The following is a 19,833-nucleotide window of genomic DNA, read 5'->3' as shown; positions in this document are numbered from 1 at the left end:
AGAGTTTATCTTGGATTATGGAAATGGGAATGAAATTGATGAACCACAGAATTCGTGAACATTGAGCTTTACAAGATAAGGCCAACATTTTTCTAGACTGATTATATTAGTATACACTTCCATCAGCAATGTATAAGAAATCTTCTTGATTCACTTACTGTTTATTCAGCAAATCTAATTTCTTGTCTTTTCTTCAGATAAATTTAGAACAAATTGGACGAAATGGAAGAAATAAACCAGTCTGTGGTGTCTGAATTTATAATTTTGGGCCTTTGTAGTTCATGGGAACTCCAGGCCTTCCTACTAGTGATATTTTCTTCACTTTATTTGATCACTATTTTAGGTAACATCTTCATTATGCTCCTAATTATTGTTGACTTTCATCTCCACTTCCCCACGTATTTCCTGTTAGCCAATCTTTCATTCATTGACTTCTGCCTTTCCTCAGTCACTACCCCTAAAATGATCACAGACTTTCTCAAGGAAAACAAGACAATCTCCTTTGAAGGCTGCATGTGTCAGATTTTCTTTGGACATTTCTTTGGAGGGGGTGAGATGGTGCTCCTTGTGTCAATGGCCTATGACCATTATGTAGCCATCTGTAAGCCACTTCATTACTCCAGCACCACGAATGGGCAAATGTGCATTGGGTTAGTGATGACATCATGGATCGCTGGATTTGTGCATTCAATAAGCCAGCTAGCTATGATTATAAAACTGCCCTTCTGTGGACCGAGGGAACTGGATAGCTTTATCTATGATATTCCATTGGTGATCAAGCTAGCCTGCACAGAGACCTCTATTCTAGAAATGTGGATAAATGCTGACAATGGGGTACTGGCAACCATCTGCTTCATTGTGTTGCTAATCTCTTACTCTTATATTCTGTTTACCATCTGCCTTCATTCTAAGGATGGGGCATCCAAGGCTCTCTCTACCTGCACTGCCCACATCACAGTGGTAGTGTTATTCTTTGGGCCTTGCATCTTTATCTACCTGTGGCCACTCAGCATCCCCTGGGTGGACAAGTTTCTTGCTGTCTTTTATGCAGTGATCACACCTCTCCTAAATCCAGCTATGTATACTCTAAGGAACAAAGAAATTAAAAATGCCATTAAGAGACTATGATGTTAGCTAATGGATTTCAGTATTAAAGGGTCTCATGATATCAGAATCTCTAAATTACCCATGCCTGTCCTGTTGCTTGGAACTGGGAAGCATTCCTCCATTCACATATGGAAGTCATGTGTATCTCCAGATAAAAGTTTTATGTGAATTCTATCATATTCCATAATCATTTGTTGATCATGGAATGCAAAATGATTTCCTGTCTGGAAAATGTGGCAAGTCTCTATGACTATGATTTTGGTTGTGCTCAAGAATGACTTAAAATTAATAACAAGTTAATGTTGCTTACTAGTGTTTGTGCTATTTCAACAACTTAAAATGTTCTGTTATGCTAAGCATTTCTTTGAGCATTTCTAAGCATTTCTTTGAGCATTTCTAAGATCACCTAGATCTTTACATTTTGGTCAATATGTCAGTGCATTAAATATTGCTCTTTATATTTATAAAGGGATAAATTAGTCTCTCAGTTGATATTTAGCTACCTTATCTGGAGAGACAGCTGTAAAGGTAATAATTAAATATTTCTTATCATACTCAGAAAAGCAATGCATCATAATTATAATCTGATGAGAGTGTTGTTCCCCTCAACATAATATTTTAGCTATTTGTGTAATTATCTTCAGAAGATGTGCTAAATTAAATACAAAGATGGATATAGTAACAACCTTTGGGGATTTTGCTTCTTCTCTTTTTATTTGTAAATGGGTTAGAAAGTTCATGATCTATATCAGATAAAAACAGGGAAAAGTGTTATGAAAGTGAGGCCCAAAAGTCGGATTTGGGAATAAATTATCCATTTAATTCACTTCAGTGTTCAGATGGCCTGTAAGCAACTGGATTATATACAAAGTTTGTGAATTGTTCATTCCTACATATAACATAACTGAAGAGGGATGGGAGCAGAAGAATGTTCACCTTTAGCCCAGAAGGCTGATCTGTAGTCTACATAGCTCCAATAAGAATCAAATACGTGCTGGTTGCTACATTCTTGGAGGGTCTCATGACTGCCTGTACATCTCACTGATAGTTAAAATTGAGCTGAATGATAAGCTTCATAGAAATCTAGTAAAAGTAGTTTATGAGTAGAAATTCAAAGAAAACATTTGTGATTTAACACTCCTTGTGTGTCCCCTCTCCCTCAGACACCAAGCATATAACAACCAGCTTCACAGAGCAAAAGTTTAGCCCTTTCTGCTCATGGGTCCTGTCGCCATGCTATAATAAAAGCACTTTTTGCACCAAAAACATATCAAGTGTTCTTTCTCGACCATGCACTCGAGGCTCCATTTCAATAACTTAAGAATTCTTCCTACTATAGGCCACAAAAAGGTACGCAAATTTACATCTTTTTATCTGAAATCCATGGACCCAGATACACTTCAAATTTCATATTTTTTAAATGATGAATTAAGCAGAAATTTTATTTCCAAGCTCATCAAGGATTATTATAAACAAAAAGTATCCTTTTAAAATTGTCGCAAGTTAAATCAAAGGCACCCCATCAAAGTAAAACACTTGTGACATTAAGAATCCCTTTAAGTTGTCATATTTTCACATTATTTTGTGTCTAATTATTTGCATGTTCTGATGATCACATTAAAACACTTTTTTTAAGACATGAAATAATATAGTATTTTTTTTTTAAAGTACAACCACAATGGTAAAGTAGAGGAACTTAAGAAGACTTAGACTAAGTCTCAGTCTGGTTTGTACACAGGATGGAGTAATCTAATCACAACATGAATCTTTACAGACAAATTTGCTAGGACACAGCTCCATGTTTAGTGATACAAATTAAACAATCTTATTTAGAAAAATCGAGATATCATTTGATTAATAAAGCTTATTCTTCCCGCAGTTTTATACTTGGTTGTCTTCATTTAAAAACTGTAAATTCATGAAGAAAGAACAAGTTCTGTTAGATTATAAAAATTTTAGGAGCAAGAAATTACAAATATTCAACTTTTAAATAAGCGAAGTTGTTTTCCTTCCCGAAATGGAAACATCCAGTAAATAAAACAAACATAATATTACAGGTATAGGAACAATAGTGAATCTCTTATGAAAGAGGTGCATTTCATGGTATTTTTTTTTTTTCTTAAGGAGTCTCAAGACTGCCTGTACATGTAGGACTTGAACTCAGGACCCCAAGATCAGGACCTGAGCTGAGACCAAGAGTCAAACACTTAACAGACTGAGCCCCCCAAGTGCTTCTCACATTTGCTGGTCTTAAATGTAAAAATACTTAACCAAAAGAATCAGGCCATTATTATTTAAAGTGTACTCTTTCATCCACTTTCCTTATCTGAGTAGAAACTGATCAATTTCGTAGAATGTTGACACAGGACCAAAGCCACAGGAAAGGTCTGAAATATGTGAAAATCTTTTGGCTGGAGAATAGTGTTTTCTTGAGACTTCTAGGCAGTCATTCATTGTTTTGCACTGAAAAGCATTCCTCAGCAGACTTTTCCCTACTGCCTTAAGAATAATGCACAGGATCTGGGCCCCGGAAGGTGCTGCTTCCAGCTGGAGCAACTACCAGCAGGCCATCCTTGCAGGCATTCTGCACGCAATATCGCTAAAGCTCTGAAGCTCTTGGGAGACCGGGACACCTTGAGCCTCCCCATGCTGGCCTCCAGCAGTTGCTGCTCCACCCAGTGTGCAGGTAAACATGCTCACTCCCAAGATAAGCAGAGGCAATGGGTTCCCCCAGGCCAAAGAGCCAGTAATGGTAACATGGTCTTGTGTACTTTGTAACATCCCAAAATAGAGTCTGAAACACAAACCCTTATATAAAATAACTATTTCTGTGTGTGTGTGTGTGTGTGTGTGTGTGTGCACACACACATATACATTCTGAGAATTTTTTTGTATTTTATATCTCTGTACATCAGTTTGGATATTATCTATTTATTAACTTGTCTTTGAATTCACTGATTCTTCTGTGTTCACTGTTTTTAAGCCTACTTACATTCATAACTTTATGTTGCTTTTTCAGTTCTAAAATATCATTTGATTCTTAGATATTCCATTTCTCTGTTAGATTTTATTGTTTTCTCCATTTTTTCAACTGTTCCAGCACTTTTTAAAAAATATGTCATTTTATACTATACTAATTTCAGCAATTGAGCCCTCTGTGTTCTTCTTTTAACTATTTTCCTCTTAAAAATTATGAGGCATATATATCCCTGGTTCTTTGCATGTTCCCATTTTATGTTTTTTAGGCACTGTATATAAAAAGTCATATAGGTTGACTTGATATATTTCTCCAGAAACTATTTACTGTTTCTTCTATGGGGCATAAAATGGCATGATGTAATCGCATTAATCCAATCAGGTACTGAGCATATTTGAATCGTATTGTAGTTTTTAGAAGACTTGGTATACTTCTGGTTTATACCTGTTCCTTGGATATATCCTTTCCAAGTTTTAATTATGATTCTAATGGATCTCTTGCTTCTCAGTCTGAAATATTTTAGGTGGTTTAATTAGGCCCTTCAGAATTTTTTTTTAAGATTTTTTATTTTTAAATAATCTTTACACCTAAATGTGGGGCTCAAATTCAGAATCCTGAGATCAAGAGTTGCAGGCTCTGCAACTTAGCCAGCCAGGTCCCCCGCCCTTCAGAATTTTTGAGCTTAGAACTTTAGCCTTCTCCACTTTCCTGCTAGCATCAAAAGTGGCAGATTCCTCACTCAGAAATCTGGCTTTATGTTTATCCTTTTCAATTGAATGTATCCAGTAAGAATCCATGACAAACATAAATATTAAGCAACAAGGTAATAATGAACAGGAAAAATGTGAAATATTACTGAATGTATAACCAGGAATAACTGCAAATACTTAGGATGTAGAGTCCTTTCATAGTCTAGCAGTGATTTTGGCTGGGTCTTCTTGTTATCAAACCAAAATATAAATTAAATTAGCTTCACAATTTCTACAGATTCTACACACACATGCACACACATATATACTTAAGACCTATAGCCTGAACAAGAAAAAAATCATACAAGACCAGCTACTAGAGAAAAATTGTCAACAAATAATTTGGACAGAGTAATGGTTCAATAATACCAGCCATATCTATTTAATAATATCAAATATCTACTTGGCAGTTAAAGAATATCTGCTTACTGAGTCATAGACATTAAGTCAGAAGCTCAAAAATTATGAAATAAGATATATATAAATAAGTATAATTAAGTATTATATATAAATATATATGATATATTTAAAATAAAGATTTTACATATATATATATATATTCCCCTGCCCCAGGCCAAATAGAGATGGCTTGAATTCATGGAATTGAGGCAACCAGGGGTGAGAGTAATAGCCACAGGGCAAATACATGAAACATGCTATCTCTGATACTCTCCTTCTTGTTTTCCCACTTACATATCTCAATCTTTCTTCGTTACTTCTGTCCACCTCACATCTCCCTCTTTGTTCCTTTTCCTCCAGGTTTTAAATCCTCTCTTATATATTTTTTGTCTTTCTGAAAAAACAAAATTGGATTATTCATATCCCAGGTTAAAATGGAAGGAAAGCTATATATTTCATAGTTCCCTCAAAAGTTTTAGTATATTAGCTCAAAATAGATCAGTTTCAATGCAGACAGTCTAATTAATATCTGATGTCATACTTTCAGCAGATTCTAAGTTGGTAATCTGTGCTTTTTCAACATCCCATAAACTTTTCTTTGGACTTTAATTCAGTTGTAAAACAACTTATTAAATAGAATTAACCTGATAGTTCCATGTACCCTCATAATTATAGATCTATTCTGAATACAGCAAAATGGGGGCTTTAGAAAAAAACAGCTCCAAATTTTGTATAATTATTTAAGCATTTGTATTACTTGAAGTTGTTTGAAAATGCAAAGAGTAACATGTGCTCCTGAGAATTGTTTAGGAAATCATTCTCAAACTCAGGAGTGACTACGCAGTCTCTTCATTGCCATCTTCATGTCCTTGTTCCTCAGTGTGTAGATAACAGGATTCAGAATGGGTGTAATCATAAAGTCCAAAGTGGCAAGAAATTTATCCACTGACACAGTGGGAAATGGCCACACATAAACAAAGATGCATGGTCCAAAGAACAAAATCACCACGGTGATGTGAGCTGAGAGAGTAGAAAAGGCCTTAGACAAACCACCTGAGGAACGTTTCCATACAGTGACCAAGATGAAGATATAGGAGATAAGCAGTAAGACAAAGGTGCCCATGGAAATAAACCCACTGTTGGCAGTAACCATGAATTCCATTCTGTAGGTGTCAGTGCATGCAAGTTTGATAAACCAAGGAAGGTCACAGTAAAAGCTATCTATCTCATTAGGACCACAAAAAGGCAAATGGACAACAAAAGCTAACTGGGCCACTGAATGTATGAGGCCAATAGCCCAAGCACCAGACAGAAGCAAAATGCACATCTGTGGGCTCATGATTGTCAGGTAGTGGAGGGGCTTACATATGGCCACATACCTGTCCAAGGCCATGGCGACCAGCATCACCATCTCTGATCCACCCAGGACATGAAGGGCAAATATCTGGATGACACATCCCTGAAAGGATATGGTTTTGTGCCCAGAAAACAGGTCATGAATCATCTTAGGAACCGTTAAGGTAGAAAAACACAAATCAATGAATGAGAGATTAGCTAGAAGGAAGTACATAGGGGAACGTAAGTGAGGGTCAAAGGTCACTACAAACACAACAAGAAGATTTCCCAGAACAATTGTTACATAAAACACTGTAGAGAAGGCAAGGAGAAAATGCTGAACTGGTCTAGAGGTAGAAAGTCCCAGCAACACAAATTCAGACACTGAAGAGTAATTTGATTTATTCATTGACTTTGTGTTACCTAAAAGGGTCAAATAAAAATAATTATAAAGGGATGCATGAGAGATACTGAAAGAAACAGAAGTCATTGGGTTTCAAATTCTGACATTAAAGAAAAAACTTCACTCTTGTCAGAAAAACTCCTTTGAAAAAGTCATAGAAAATTTATTCATTTAACAAATGTTCATTCAGCAGCTACCATGAAGATCTATGTACCTGGCACTTTGCCACATTCTGGGGTATAATATTCTACAAAGCAAAATGGAGTGCCTCATGTCAAGCAGGAGCCTGCCTCAAGCAGTGACAGAAGCAGTTCAGGCACTACAGCTAGAAAATATCACCGTGACCAATGTCAACTGACACCACAGAACTGATAATGAGCAGAAGCCGAGGAGGTCTGCAGAGACCCAAACTGATTAAATCCCTTTAAAAAGGGAAGGATTTCCCAATGTCCTCCATGTCATTTGTTATGCTCCACAAATAAGTGAAACTATATGATACTTGACTCTCTCTGCTTGACTTATTTCACTCAGCATTGAGAGATAGAGAGGAGAAGGGAGTTGAGGGACATTGGAAGGGGAGGCGAACCATAAGAGACTATGGACTCTGAAAAACAACCTGAGGGTTTTGAGGGGCGGGGGTGGGATGTTGGGGGAACCAGGTGGTGGGTTATAGGGAGGGCACGTATTGCATGGAGCACTGGGTGTTGTGCAAAAACAATGAATACTGTTAGGCTGAAAAAATAAATAAATAAATTTAAATAATAATAGAAAAAAAGGGAAGGATTTTGGCAGTAAACTGTTAGACTCTTCAACCCTGGCCCCTCTATGTCTGACCACTTAGAAAAAGCAACTGCCGTGGAAAGCTCTGCCGGATTGATATCTGAACAGAACTGAGATCCTTCACTGCTTGAACTTAAGAAGCAGTAAATGGCCGGAGCTGACCCAGACCAGATGGAGGTCTTATCTCCAATGTGCACTCCTAGACTGACTTTGTGTTTGGTTTGTTAACTTCCTACACCCTTCTGTTATTTTGTTTGTGGTGTGGCTGATCTTCTGTCCTACTCTGTGTAAGAAGCCAAGTTTAATCACATGGTGACATGTCATTGAGTTTGGAAACCTGAACCTGCTTTATAATTGTGATTTAACTTTGCTTTATGACTGAATAAAGCTGACACTGTGGAAGGACACAACTCATGTGCAAATGATTCTAATGGTAATGTTATTTGAAGAAAAGAACAAAGGGCTATGAGAATTATAAGAGCTCATAGCAGCGCCATCTGCTATGATTTCAAAGAAGACATTTGTGTTAAGATCTAAATGATGAACAGGAGTTAAAAAAAAACTGAAGAGTAGGAAGCATGATCTACCCAGAGGAAAGACACGGGACATACTCTGAAGCATGAAGAAACAGAACAATTAGGAATAAATAAAAAAGATCAACAAGGGTCTGATAAAGGTAGAGTCCTCTACCCTGTGTAAAGAATTTGGTCAGGGGGTGCCTGGATAGCTCAGTGGGTTAAAGCCTCTGCCTTCGTCTCAGTTCATGATCCCAGGATCCTGGGATCGAGCCCTGCATTTGGCTCTCTGCTCAGCATGGAGCCTGCTTCCCTTCCTCTCTCTCTGCCTGCCTCTCTGCCTACTTGTGATCTCTCTCTATCAAATAGATAAATAAAATCTTAAAAAAAAAAAGAATTTGGTCAGTATCTTAGAAGTGGGGGTACTTGGGTGGCTTAGTCAGTTAAGCATCTGCCTTTGGCTCAGGTCATGATCCCAGGGTCCCTGAAACAGGCTCCCTACTCAGCAGGAAGCTTGCATCTTCCTCTCCTTCTGCATCTCCTCCCGGCTCATGCTCTCTCTTGCTTTCTCTCTCTCAAGTAAATAAATAAAATTCTTAAAAAAAAAATCTTAGAAGTGATAGAAAGTCACTGAAGTGGAATGGTGAAATAATATTAGTACCTTGAAGAGCTGACAGTAGCTGCAAAGTAAAGAATGTAACAGAAATCCAGAGGGAAGAGAGAGATCTATAAAGAGTCTATTGAAAGAGCATATCAAATCAGTACAGAATTAATTTATCAATAAATCGTGTTGACACAACTTACCAAACTTGGTAGAAGTAAATGAAATTCCTTACCTTACAACAGTGTATGAAATACATTTTAATGAATATTTAAATAACAAAAATAGAAAAATAGAAGAAATATAGGCTTATTTTTAGATAATCCTTTGTGTGAGAAAAATCTGTTTAAGTAAATCCTGTAGAAAAAAAAGGACACCTTCAGATTCAAAAATTTAATTTTTTATATATTTTTAGAAAAATAGTATGAAAATGGTTGTTCAATATAATGGTTAACCAAATTTTAAAGGAGCAAACACATAAAAACTTGGACAGAATGAGAAATCTAGTTAACATATGAAGAATAAGGGTGCCTGGGTGGCTGTCATTAGGTGTCTGCCTTTGGCTCAGGTCATCATCCTGGAGTCCTTGGATCAAGCCCCACAACTGGGCTCCTAGCTCAGTGGGGAGCCTGGTTCTCCTTCTCCTACTCACCATGTTTGTATTCCCTCTCTTGATGTCTCTTTCTCTGTCAAATAAAGAAATAAAATCTTTTTTAAAAATATGAAAAAGAGTCAAACTCACCAGCAATCAAAGAAATGTAGTTTTTTTTTTTAAAGTCTTGTTTTATCATTCTTTCCTAACATATTGGCAAACACACACACACACACACACACACACACACACAATTGGAAAAAGAAAAAGATAAAGATTAATCCCAGTGTGTTCAAAGGAGTCCTTATTGATGAGGGAGCTGAGGCTGACTGAGGACAAAACAAAAGCCAGCACCTTGCACCCCCTTTGCACCTGCTCCCCTTGGTAATCTGTGTGACATTCCTCAGGCACCCCTGACTGCCATAAATGAGAAACAAATAGTTAACTTGCAGAGATCACAATCCTGCAATATAGGAGTCTCCCTTGGTTTACAAATGTCCTAGAGATCTACAAACAAAGAAGTTACCTTATCAATAGCACAATTTCCAGAGGCCAATAACTCAGCTCCTCAAGCCCTAATATCACCCTCCCTTCCATAAATAAAACTGAAGGAGGCTGAGATAGAAGGAAACATAAATATAGTTAAATCTCTTCTGAACCTAAATCTCACTAACAAAGATGCTTGATAGCAGGATTGTGACATCCCACCAGGAATCTCCCAACTATCTTGATGTCAATGGCTGGCCAAAAGACAACATTGATCAAGCAGGAAGGCCTCCTGTATCCCTGCACCTTGTAGGCCCTCTTTAGCATATGAAAGCTCCTTTGAAACCTCCCTTCCCCTCACCTTCCTCCAACCACAAAGTACATAACCTGCTATCCCCCACAACCCTGGGCAGCAGCTCTTTCTGCCCATGGGTCCTGTCCCCATGCTTTAATAAACCACCATTTTGCACCAAAGATGTCTCAAAAATTCTTTCTTGGTCATCGGCTCCAGACCTCACCTCATCGAACCTCACCTAGGTTCTAGAACTTCATCATTATGATGGGAATTTTTATGCTTGATTGGTGAGAGTGGAAATAAATATCTAATGTATCCAAGAATAGGCAAGAGCAGAGGTTCCTGAGACCCCTAACCCTAAACAGAGGGCTAAATTCATAGTATCATAACCGAAAGAAAATGCCACAGCTTACTTGCCCAGTGTTGATATATATATTTACCTGTTCAGTGCACTAGTATTCAATAGCAATGACAAAGAAATGTAAATAACCAAAATATAAATTAATACCAAATTTTTTAATCAAATTAGATTATAGCTATACACTGAAACAATGGCATGGATCTTCATAACAGACAACTAAAGTGAAAATTTTTGCAGAATGGAATCAATAGTATGATTCTATGCATATGTACATAAATACATCTTAAAGAATGAATGCCTAGCTTTTTAGAATTATTAATATAGTAAAACGTGATTGATTATATGTGACTTTAGCTTTCTGCAATTTAGATGCCTTCTACAAAGAACTGGCATTTGTTAATTAAAAAAAGAAAAACATTGATTTTTGAAAATATGAAAGTGAAGATTAGATGCAGGGGAGTTCTGGAAAGATGAATGAAGTAGGAGGATCCTGAGCTCTCTCTGTTGCTTGGACATACCAAGATAACAGCCACATTAACATAACTAACAAGATAACCCAAAGATTAGCAGAACAGACTTCCCACAGTTAATCATAGAAAGGAAGCCACATGGAAAAGGGTAGGAAAGGGCAGAAATGTGGTCTGGAATCAAGTTCCTGGGAGAATAACAACAACAAACAGGAGGGACATCAGAGGCACAGAGAAGTGAGAGGACAGATGCCACCCCACCCCAGACACTCCAAGCAGTGGGGACCTGCACTGAGATGATGAGCCCCATGATGTCCACTTTGGAAACCACTGGAGCTTATCTTCCCCTGTTTTTACAATCAATGGGGCTTGACTCCAGGTACATTAAAAATCAGGTGGCTTAGCTCTGGGAGAGCCTGAGGGCTATAGAAAACAGTCCCTGCAGTTTAAATAGCCAGCATAATAAAGATACAGCATAGAAGCAGCGGTTTGAAAAGTGTCTGGGGTATCTGGGGTAACCGAAGGGGATCTATTTTTGAATCTAAAAACAGTCAGGCACACACAAAGCACACAGGAGACACCAATGAAGCCCAGTTCTGGTGAATAGGCTTTACATCATAAGGCACCACAGTATCTCTTCTTCTTCATAGAGCAACTACTATAAGAATCAGGTGTTGTAGCTGACCTTTCCAATAAATAATTTCACTTCTGGGTATTTACCCAAAGAAAATGTGTATACTTACAAATTAATGCATATATGTATATTTCAGCATTTTTAAATAATAGCTAAGATATGGAAGCAACCCAAGTATCCATCCATAGATAAACAGATAATGAAAATGTGGTGTTATGTGTGAGTGTGTGTGTGTGTGCGTGTGTCTGTGTGTGTGTGTATAATGGAAAATTATATATATTCCATTAAAAAGCCATTAAAAAGAATGAGGTCTTGCCACTTGCAACAACATGTATGGACCTGGAAGATATACTGTTAACTGAAACAAGTCAGTCAGAGAAATTAAGAATTTAGGAAACAAAACAAAGAAGAGAAACAGAAAAATAGACTCAGTTGCCACAGGAAAGTTGGGGGGGCAGTGGAGTGAAATGAGGAAGGGGATTAAGAGTACATTTATGATGAGCACTGAATAATGAGTACAAAATTGCTGAATCATTATATTGTATACCTGAAACTAATAAACACTATGTTAAAATTTTAAAATTTTAGAATTAAAAAATAATAAAAGTGAAAATTCAAGATGGACAGCATCTTAAAAGAAAAAGCACAATGCAAACACTGAAAAAAATGACTTAAAACTTTACTAATAAGTGATCAACTCTTTCCTCACCAAAATCAAAACTATCAATATAGCAAAAGTTCTCAGCAAAGGGTCTATCTTGAGGTGCAACCTTTATATATTTATATTTTTAATACTTTCTTTTTCTGAAGATATGTGTGTATATGTGTGTGTGTGAGAGAGAGAGAATAGATGCATTTTTTAACTTAATTTCTTTTCATCATAACAGAATTCATTGTTTATGCACCACACCCAGTGCTCCATGCAATACATGCCCTCCATAATACCCACCACCTGGCTCCCCCAGCCTCCCACCCCCCTCAGATTGTTTTTCAGAGTCTATAATCTCTCATGGTTCATCTCCCCTTCTAATTTCCCTCAACTCCCTTCTCCTCTGAATCTCCTTATGTCCTCCTCGTTATTTGTTATGCTCCACAAATAAGTGATACATTTTTGATTGATTAAGGAGGGAGATGATTTTTATAAGAGAGGAAAAGGGGGGTTTCCTAGGTGGCTCAGTTGGTTAAGCATCTGACACTTAATTTCAGACGAGGTCACTGTTCAGGGTTGTGGGATTGAGCCCTGTGCTGACTCTGCACTGGGCATGGAAGCTACTTAAAATACTCTCTTCAGGCACCTGGGTGACTCAGTAGGTTAAGTTTCTTCCTTGGGCTCAGGTCATGATCTTGGAGTCCCAGGATCCAGTCCCACATAGGGCACCCCACTCAACAGAGGGCCTGCTTGTCACACTACCCCTCATCCCACTTGTGCTCTCTCTTACTCTTTCAAATGAATAAATAAAATCTTAAATTAAAAAAAAAAAAATTCTCTCTCTCCCTCTGTCCTTTCTCCCCATTCCCAGGTGCTCTCTCATTCTCTCTCAAAAAAAGACTGAGAGAGAGAGAAAAGGGAGGAACTGACAAAGGTGAAAAACTAACAAACAGGAGAAAAGAGAAATAGAAGTAATCAATTCAGAGAGTAAAAGAAAAGAGAGGTGTCTGTGGGAGTCCTCTGATTTTGGTAAGAGTTCTGCTTAAACTCCTTCCATGACTTTTATTCCTGCACAAAAGATTGGACTCCTTCATATAGGTGATCTGTTCTCTGTCTCTCCCCAGCCTTGCATCTTGATTCTCCCCTATTCCCACAAAATAGTCTCCAATGTTCTTGAACGATGAATGACCTTGTTTTTGTTGACATTAATTTGCTTGCTTCCTATGTTCAGCTGACTGCTTTTCACAAGTACAACTCATGGAACACCTGCTCAAGGACAGCTTTCTTTCTTCCAGCTGCAACTGACCCTTGTTCCTTTATGCTCTCATGTCATGCTGTGCAAGCATAATGTTTATGATACCACTTTCACTGTCCTGTATATCACTCCTACCACATCTATGAGTTCCATAAAGAGATACAGTATCTTATTTACAAATTCTGGCCCATAATAAGTGTTCAATAAATGTTTGTGAGTATGTAAATAAATGGATGAACGGGTGACTGATCTGATAATAATAGTTTCTTATGTATTATCTTATATTTTTGATCCTGTCCATAAAATGGCTAGTTTCATGGTCAGTGAATGTAATTAAGCATCTGGAAGGGTGAATTAATCCTTCACAATCTGCCTGTAACTTTATCACCAGCCAAGAGAGTGAATCCATCAAGTTTAAAGGGGAGGTGCATTCAAAGACTACTGGGAATCCAGAATTGATTTCTGAAGCATATGCATCTATCTTATTTTAATTTTAATAAAAAAGAACTGATAGGAGAGGCTCCAGCTAACACCGTTTCCCACAAAATAACATGCAGCAGTAAGTCAGAAAATATAAAGTGACCTAAGAAATGTGCAGTCTTGTTGAAACCTACCATACTAAAGAGGCTGCCCTCAGGGTCTGATGTCTAACTCCATGTCTTTGAGAGTTTGGGACGCACAGGCAGCAAGATTCGGTCCTGAACTCTGGCACTGATATTCCCCCCATGTATCCCAGTGTCCGGGTGAGTTCTACGTTATGATTTATTGGCTAAATGTCTGTCTAAATATTTATGTCTTAACTTTTTTCTCAGGAAGCACTCTACATTAAGTTTCAGATTTGTCCACAACAACTTTAATTCCTATCTTTCCATTAATCTCTGAATCCTGCCAGTTCAGGGAATTTCCCAGACCTCACATCCTAAAGCACTCCTCACTGCAGCTCAGAGCTACATTACTTGCTTCTAATGAAGCTTTTGATTATTATTAAAGGAAGCAGGGAGTAGAAACAGCAGCAGCAGAAGAAGCTATGAGTGTTGGTGGCATTGCACAAGCAATAACCTGGTGATATTCCTGTCATCATCAACATACCGAATATTTTCCTTCATCTTTTAAACTCTAACCTGAACTGTGGATTTGTTTTCTTTGTCCGTCTATTGAGACCTACAATTACTTCAGTGCATACTTCTCTTGTAAATTATTTATATTGTTAGCTATTTTTGGCATGTGAAAATTTCTTTTCCCCAATAAAAAGTGAAATAATCAAAAGTAAATAGAAAATTATCACTATCCAATTGTTTCAAACTGTTCATTGTTTTTTTTTCTGCTAATCTTGATTAGTTCAAAAAGATCAAATGTTATGAGGATATATACAAACTTTCATCTTCTAATTCCTTGAGTGAGTCTTCCCTTTATTACTTCTTTATTTTTTATTTTTTAAAAGATTTTATTTATTTGACAGATAGAGAGCACAAGTAGGCAGAACAGTAGGCAGAGGGAGAGGAAGAAGCAGGCTCCCTGCCTGAGCAGGGAGCTGATATGGGGCTCAATCCTAGGACCCTGGGGTCATGACCTAAGCCAAAGGCAGCCATTTAACTGACTGAGTCACCCAGGTGCCCCTACTTCTTTAATTTTAAATACAGGTTGGAAATAACTGAAACAAACAGGACATTTTCAACTCTTCACTCTAATTTCTATTAGATTTTCCAAAGAATTCTAGATTTCTTAAACTAATTTTGACATGCTTATAATAACTGATATTTGTGACATCCGACCAATTGAAATAGTCGTTTGAAAAATTATTTTTTAATGTCAGTTTACTTATTTATTTTATATTCCCTCACTTCCAAACTTTGAAATCATTATAGAATACATTCTTAGGAATTTTTATCTGATGACAGTATTTGTATATTTCTAGAAGTCTTTTTAAAGAGATTCCCTATGAATACATTCCCTATCCCTGAAAAGTCTATGACCCATGCAATAATATCCAAATATGTAGTTCATGACCTTGAAGAAGTTACAAGCATGAAATGAATATTTCTCTAATGTCTGTCCAGTGGAAAACGAATCAAAGTTTGAAAATTCCATAGCAAATTTGCATACTGAATTTATATTTTTTTGACCAGTGGAAACCAAGTTTCTGTGTATTCCTCTCATGAATTCTGTGAGAACAAGAAGGATTAAAGCATATTGCAAAGAAACACAATGTTATCCTGGCAGTGAGAAATCACTGAAAGTCTCATTTCTGTTTTCCCTGCATCTTGCCAACGGACTCTTCTCACTGGTCCTGACCTGTGTCCTGTAAGATTCTGGGATCCACTAGACAAGGTATGATGCCTTCTACAAACCAATCCTTCTGTGAAAGTACAGATATTACTTTAATTATTTTAAATCCACTGATCTGTAAACTTCAAATGACTTTCTCTACACTTGAATAATGAATCTTCTAAGGCACTGCACTATATAACTCATCCAAAAAGTATATTTTTATCAAGAGAGACTCATGCACATAAAACATTTTTATTTCCAGAGGAGGGTTCTCTAAACCTGACGTGCCTGATGGAATATTACCATCTTCATTCCTCCCCTACTCCTACCTATACCTGCAACTCAACAAGCATGAAACCTAGAATACCTCTAGGGTCACACTTAGATTTCCTTATAGCTTCAAGGACAATGGAATAGAAAATTCAGTACTCTACAAAATAAATTTGAATAAATAGAAATAACCAGTAGAATTTATCTGAGCCAAAAGTATGGGGCATGGAGAGAACAACAACTCTTTCTTAATGACTATTCAAAAACCTTCAAGGCACAGTCCAAAGCAGTGTACCTAATAATCACTGCCCAAGTCATTCTAGCCCCTCCTGGAATATGCTATGATCCAGGCACACACACACACACACACACACACACAAAAATTCTCCCATAAATCAGGGTATCATCTACCCATATAGAACAACCCATGTAGCCAAAAGTTTTAGTTTTCCTCTGCTGAAAGTTAGCACCTGGGAGGTATTCAAAAAATGTTTGTTGAACTAAAAGGAGAGAGAGTATCCTTAGAATTCTGGAATTGCAGAAGACTATCAACTTTAATTTTATCTCACTTACCTGACCCAACAACAACAACAACAAAATGGAGCCAAGAAAATGAAATTAAAAAGCAGTATCTTCAGAAATGCCTGTGTCATTTTAAAAATCTATCCTTGTGATATCCTGTAGTTATTCCTGAGATATCACTGGAGTAAATTAGAGCTGTTCCAGCAAAAATGTCAGCTCTCTGTGACCAAACTATACTTTGGTGACCTAATAGTCCTCAGTTCATTCACCTTGGGAATTCTACCTTAGAATCCCCATGGTCTGAAGAAAGATGGAATATAGGAGTTTATAGAGTAAAATTAAATTAAAGGAAAACAAATATTTGTGCAACTAAGCACATTTGGGGAATCCTTTAAAGGAGAATCACTATTTCCAGGCAGTAGGATGTTACAAAATACCTGTGAAACTAATCTCAGTGAACAGGAAATAGCTATTAACACAGTCAGTAAGCACACTTTAAATTTCTATTGTGAAGCATATTAACAAAAAGACTTAAGTGAGAAAGTTTGCACATGAATTCTCACTCTAATAAAGTTAAGTCTCAGGCACAATAAGTTGACCAAGGTCACCCTGTTGATTTTGTGTAACCAATATTCAAACCCAGATGTGTCTGATTTCAGAGATCAAGAAATTAACCACTATACTATACTGTCTCCCTTTTATGTCATCCTTATAGCATATATCAACAGGGGTCTATAAGTTTAGGTAGCTTAAAAAATTAGTTTAGGTATGTTTTAAACTTTGTGATCAATAGGACAAATATCTCATCACATACTTCTGACTTGATAGATTAAAAATGAGAACTTACAACACATGATTCACTTAAGGTAGGTAGCAGAGAACTCACCTAACTCTGGGATTCTGCCCTAACACCAGACATAATAAATACCTAGAATGTTGTTCAGAAATCTAAACAAGTGAAAAATTCAACCTCACACACCTTTAATCATGGGAATTTAATTTTAGAATAAGAATTACTTTCAAACACATGATTTCAGCTGACATAAATATCCAAATTTAATTGTTGTCAATGAAATTGCTATTAATCATTGTTTGTCTATTAACTATTACACCAAGTTCTTCATAAAGCCTAGTTTGTGGAGTTTAAAAGTAGCTGAGAAATTTTATGCATTAATTATTTAAACACTCACAGGCACAGCTAGGATATAAAGCTGAATGTGATTTTTTTTTTTTAAGATTTATTTATTTGACAGAGAGAGATCACGAGTAAGCAGAGAGGCAGGCAGAGAGAGAGGAGGAAGCAGGCTCCTCGCTGAGCAGAGAGCCCGATGTGGGGCTCAATCCCAGGACCCTGAGATCATGACCTGAGGTGAAAGCAGAGGCTTAACCCACTGAGCCACCCAGGTGCCCCCTGAATGTGATTTTTAAAATCATGTTTATCTGAAGTAAATGACCAAGTGAGTAATTAAAAATACAATAGAAATAAAAATAATAATAGAAATTAGTTCCTGAAAAATGACTGATATCTGTTAAATTTTTTTCATTTTTTCATTTTAAAATTTTAATTTTAATTTTTTGAAAAATATTTTATTTATTTATTTATCTGATGGAGAAAGAGCACAAGCAGGGGGAGACAGAGGGAAAGGGAGACTCAGGCTCCTCACTGAGCAGGGCACCAGATGCAGGACTCAATCCGAGGACCCTAAGATCATGACCTAAGCTGAAGGCAGACACTTAATCTTTTGAACCACCCAAGTGCCTGATCTGTTTGAAATTTTTAATTAATTAATTCAATTGTGAGAAAGAAAGAACAGGGTATACATATATCAGTTTCCATGAAATTATTATTGTAGTTAGGGAGTGAGATTTCTGTCATCAGAAGAATTAGAGCAAAAATTAATAATCAGTTATCTGACAGAATTGCCATAGAGTAAAATTATACTAGATTTTTTTATATTAGATAACTTCTAAAGTCTTTTCATACAAAAAGATTTATGAGTCATTGATATAACTTCTTTAAAAAATTTTTTAAAAATTATTTATTTATTTGCCAGAGAGAGAGAGCACAAGCAGGGAGAGTGGCAGGCAGAGGAAGAGGGAGAATTAGGCTGCCTGCTGAGCACAGAGCCTGACATGGGGCTAGATCCCAGGATCCCAGGATCATGACCCAAACAGAAGGCAGATGCCCAACCAGATGAGCCACCCAGGTATCCCAATATAACTTCTTTTAATGACTAATTTGGAACATACATTTATGATAAATCAATAGTTGAAAAGTAATCCAAAAAAAAAAAAAAAAAAAAAGAGAGAGAGAGAGAGAGAAGTAGTAGAAAACCTGGTTGATAAACCAATTATTTGATGTCCATAATACTTGTTTCATGATTTTTCCTTTAGTGCTCATGGTCGTTGGTCATACAGCTTTGAAGAATGAAGAGATAGACCATGCAAAGACTGGTGGGCAGCAAAGAAATTTTATTGGGTACAAAGCTCCCAAAGAGGGAGAGAACCCAAAAAGGTTGCCACTGGACTTTCCAAGTCTAGGGTGTTTTATGAGCTCTTTTGCAAAACTGTCTTAAGCAGCCAGGGTGTGCTAATACATGCCAATCAGGGTTTTGATTAGCAACTGTCTACCTATGGTTAATGCTCACGTGGTGATGGTCTTATCAAAGCTGCAAAAGAGGATGGTAGAACTATTTTGTCTTAGCTGTCCTGACTCTATGTTTTCTTGCTGGAGACCCTGGCCCTGACTACCTAACTGTCCAACTGATTCCTAACAATATTAAACAGATTTTTTGACTGAATGAATTAGTTAGTATTGAATTGTGAACGCAGCCCTAAACATAATGCTCCATGCACACTTATGCCTTTTAGAGTGAGAAATGTCAAAGGAATGCTTAGAAATGAATGCAATTGATGTGGAAGTGGACAGCATGGGTTCATTCTTTAAGTCACTAATGTTTATTGACTATTTTCTGCTTGTTAACAACAACAAAATGTTTTTGCATGTTAACATCTCGTGCTGAGTTTAGAATACTCTCTATGGAGGCTAGACTTGTGCTTTCATGATTCAAGGTCTTCATAATTTTGTGATTGTCTACTGAGCTGAAAATGTTCCTGAAATATCTATTGTAAAAGTGGCTTCCCTACATTATGTCCGGAATCCAACTG

General features: G+C 37.0%; 2 protein-coding genes across 2 annotated transcripts; one reads left to right on the top strand and one right to left on the bottom strand.

Annotated features, from left to right (window-relative positions):
• Positions 1 to 222: 222 nt before the first annotated feature.
• LOC123943304 (olfactory receptor 4K3-like) lies at positions 223 to 1,128 on the top strand. Its single transcript, XM_046007344.1, has one exon. The coding sequence runs from the start codon at positions 223 to 225 to the stop codon at positions 1,126 to 1,128; it is 906 nt and encodes a 301-aa protein (XP_045863300.1).
• Positions 1,129 to 6,058: 4,930 nt separating this feature from the next.
• Positions 6,059 to 6,976, bottom strand: LOC123944361 (olfactory receptor 4F6-like). Its single transcript, XM_046009417.1, has one exon. The coding sequence runs from the start codon at positions 6,974 to 6,976 to the stop codon at positions 6,059 to 6,061; it is 918 nt and encodes a 305-aa protein (XP_045865373.1).
• Positions 6,977 to 19,833: the final 12,857 nt, after the last annotated feature.

Source organism: Meles meles, chromosome 6, assembly GCF_922984935.1.
Source record: "Meles meles chromosome 6, mMelMel3.1 paternal haplotype, whole genome shotgun sequence".
In the NCBI taxonomy this organism is placed as follows: domain Eukaryota; kingdom Metazoa; phylum Chordata; class Mammalia; order Carnivora; family Mustelidae; genus Meles; species Meles meles.
This window is presented reverse-complemented; position numbering and strand designations above follow the sequence as displayed.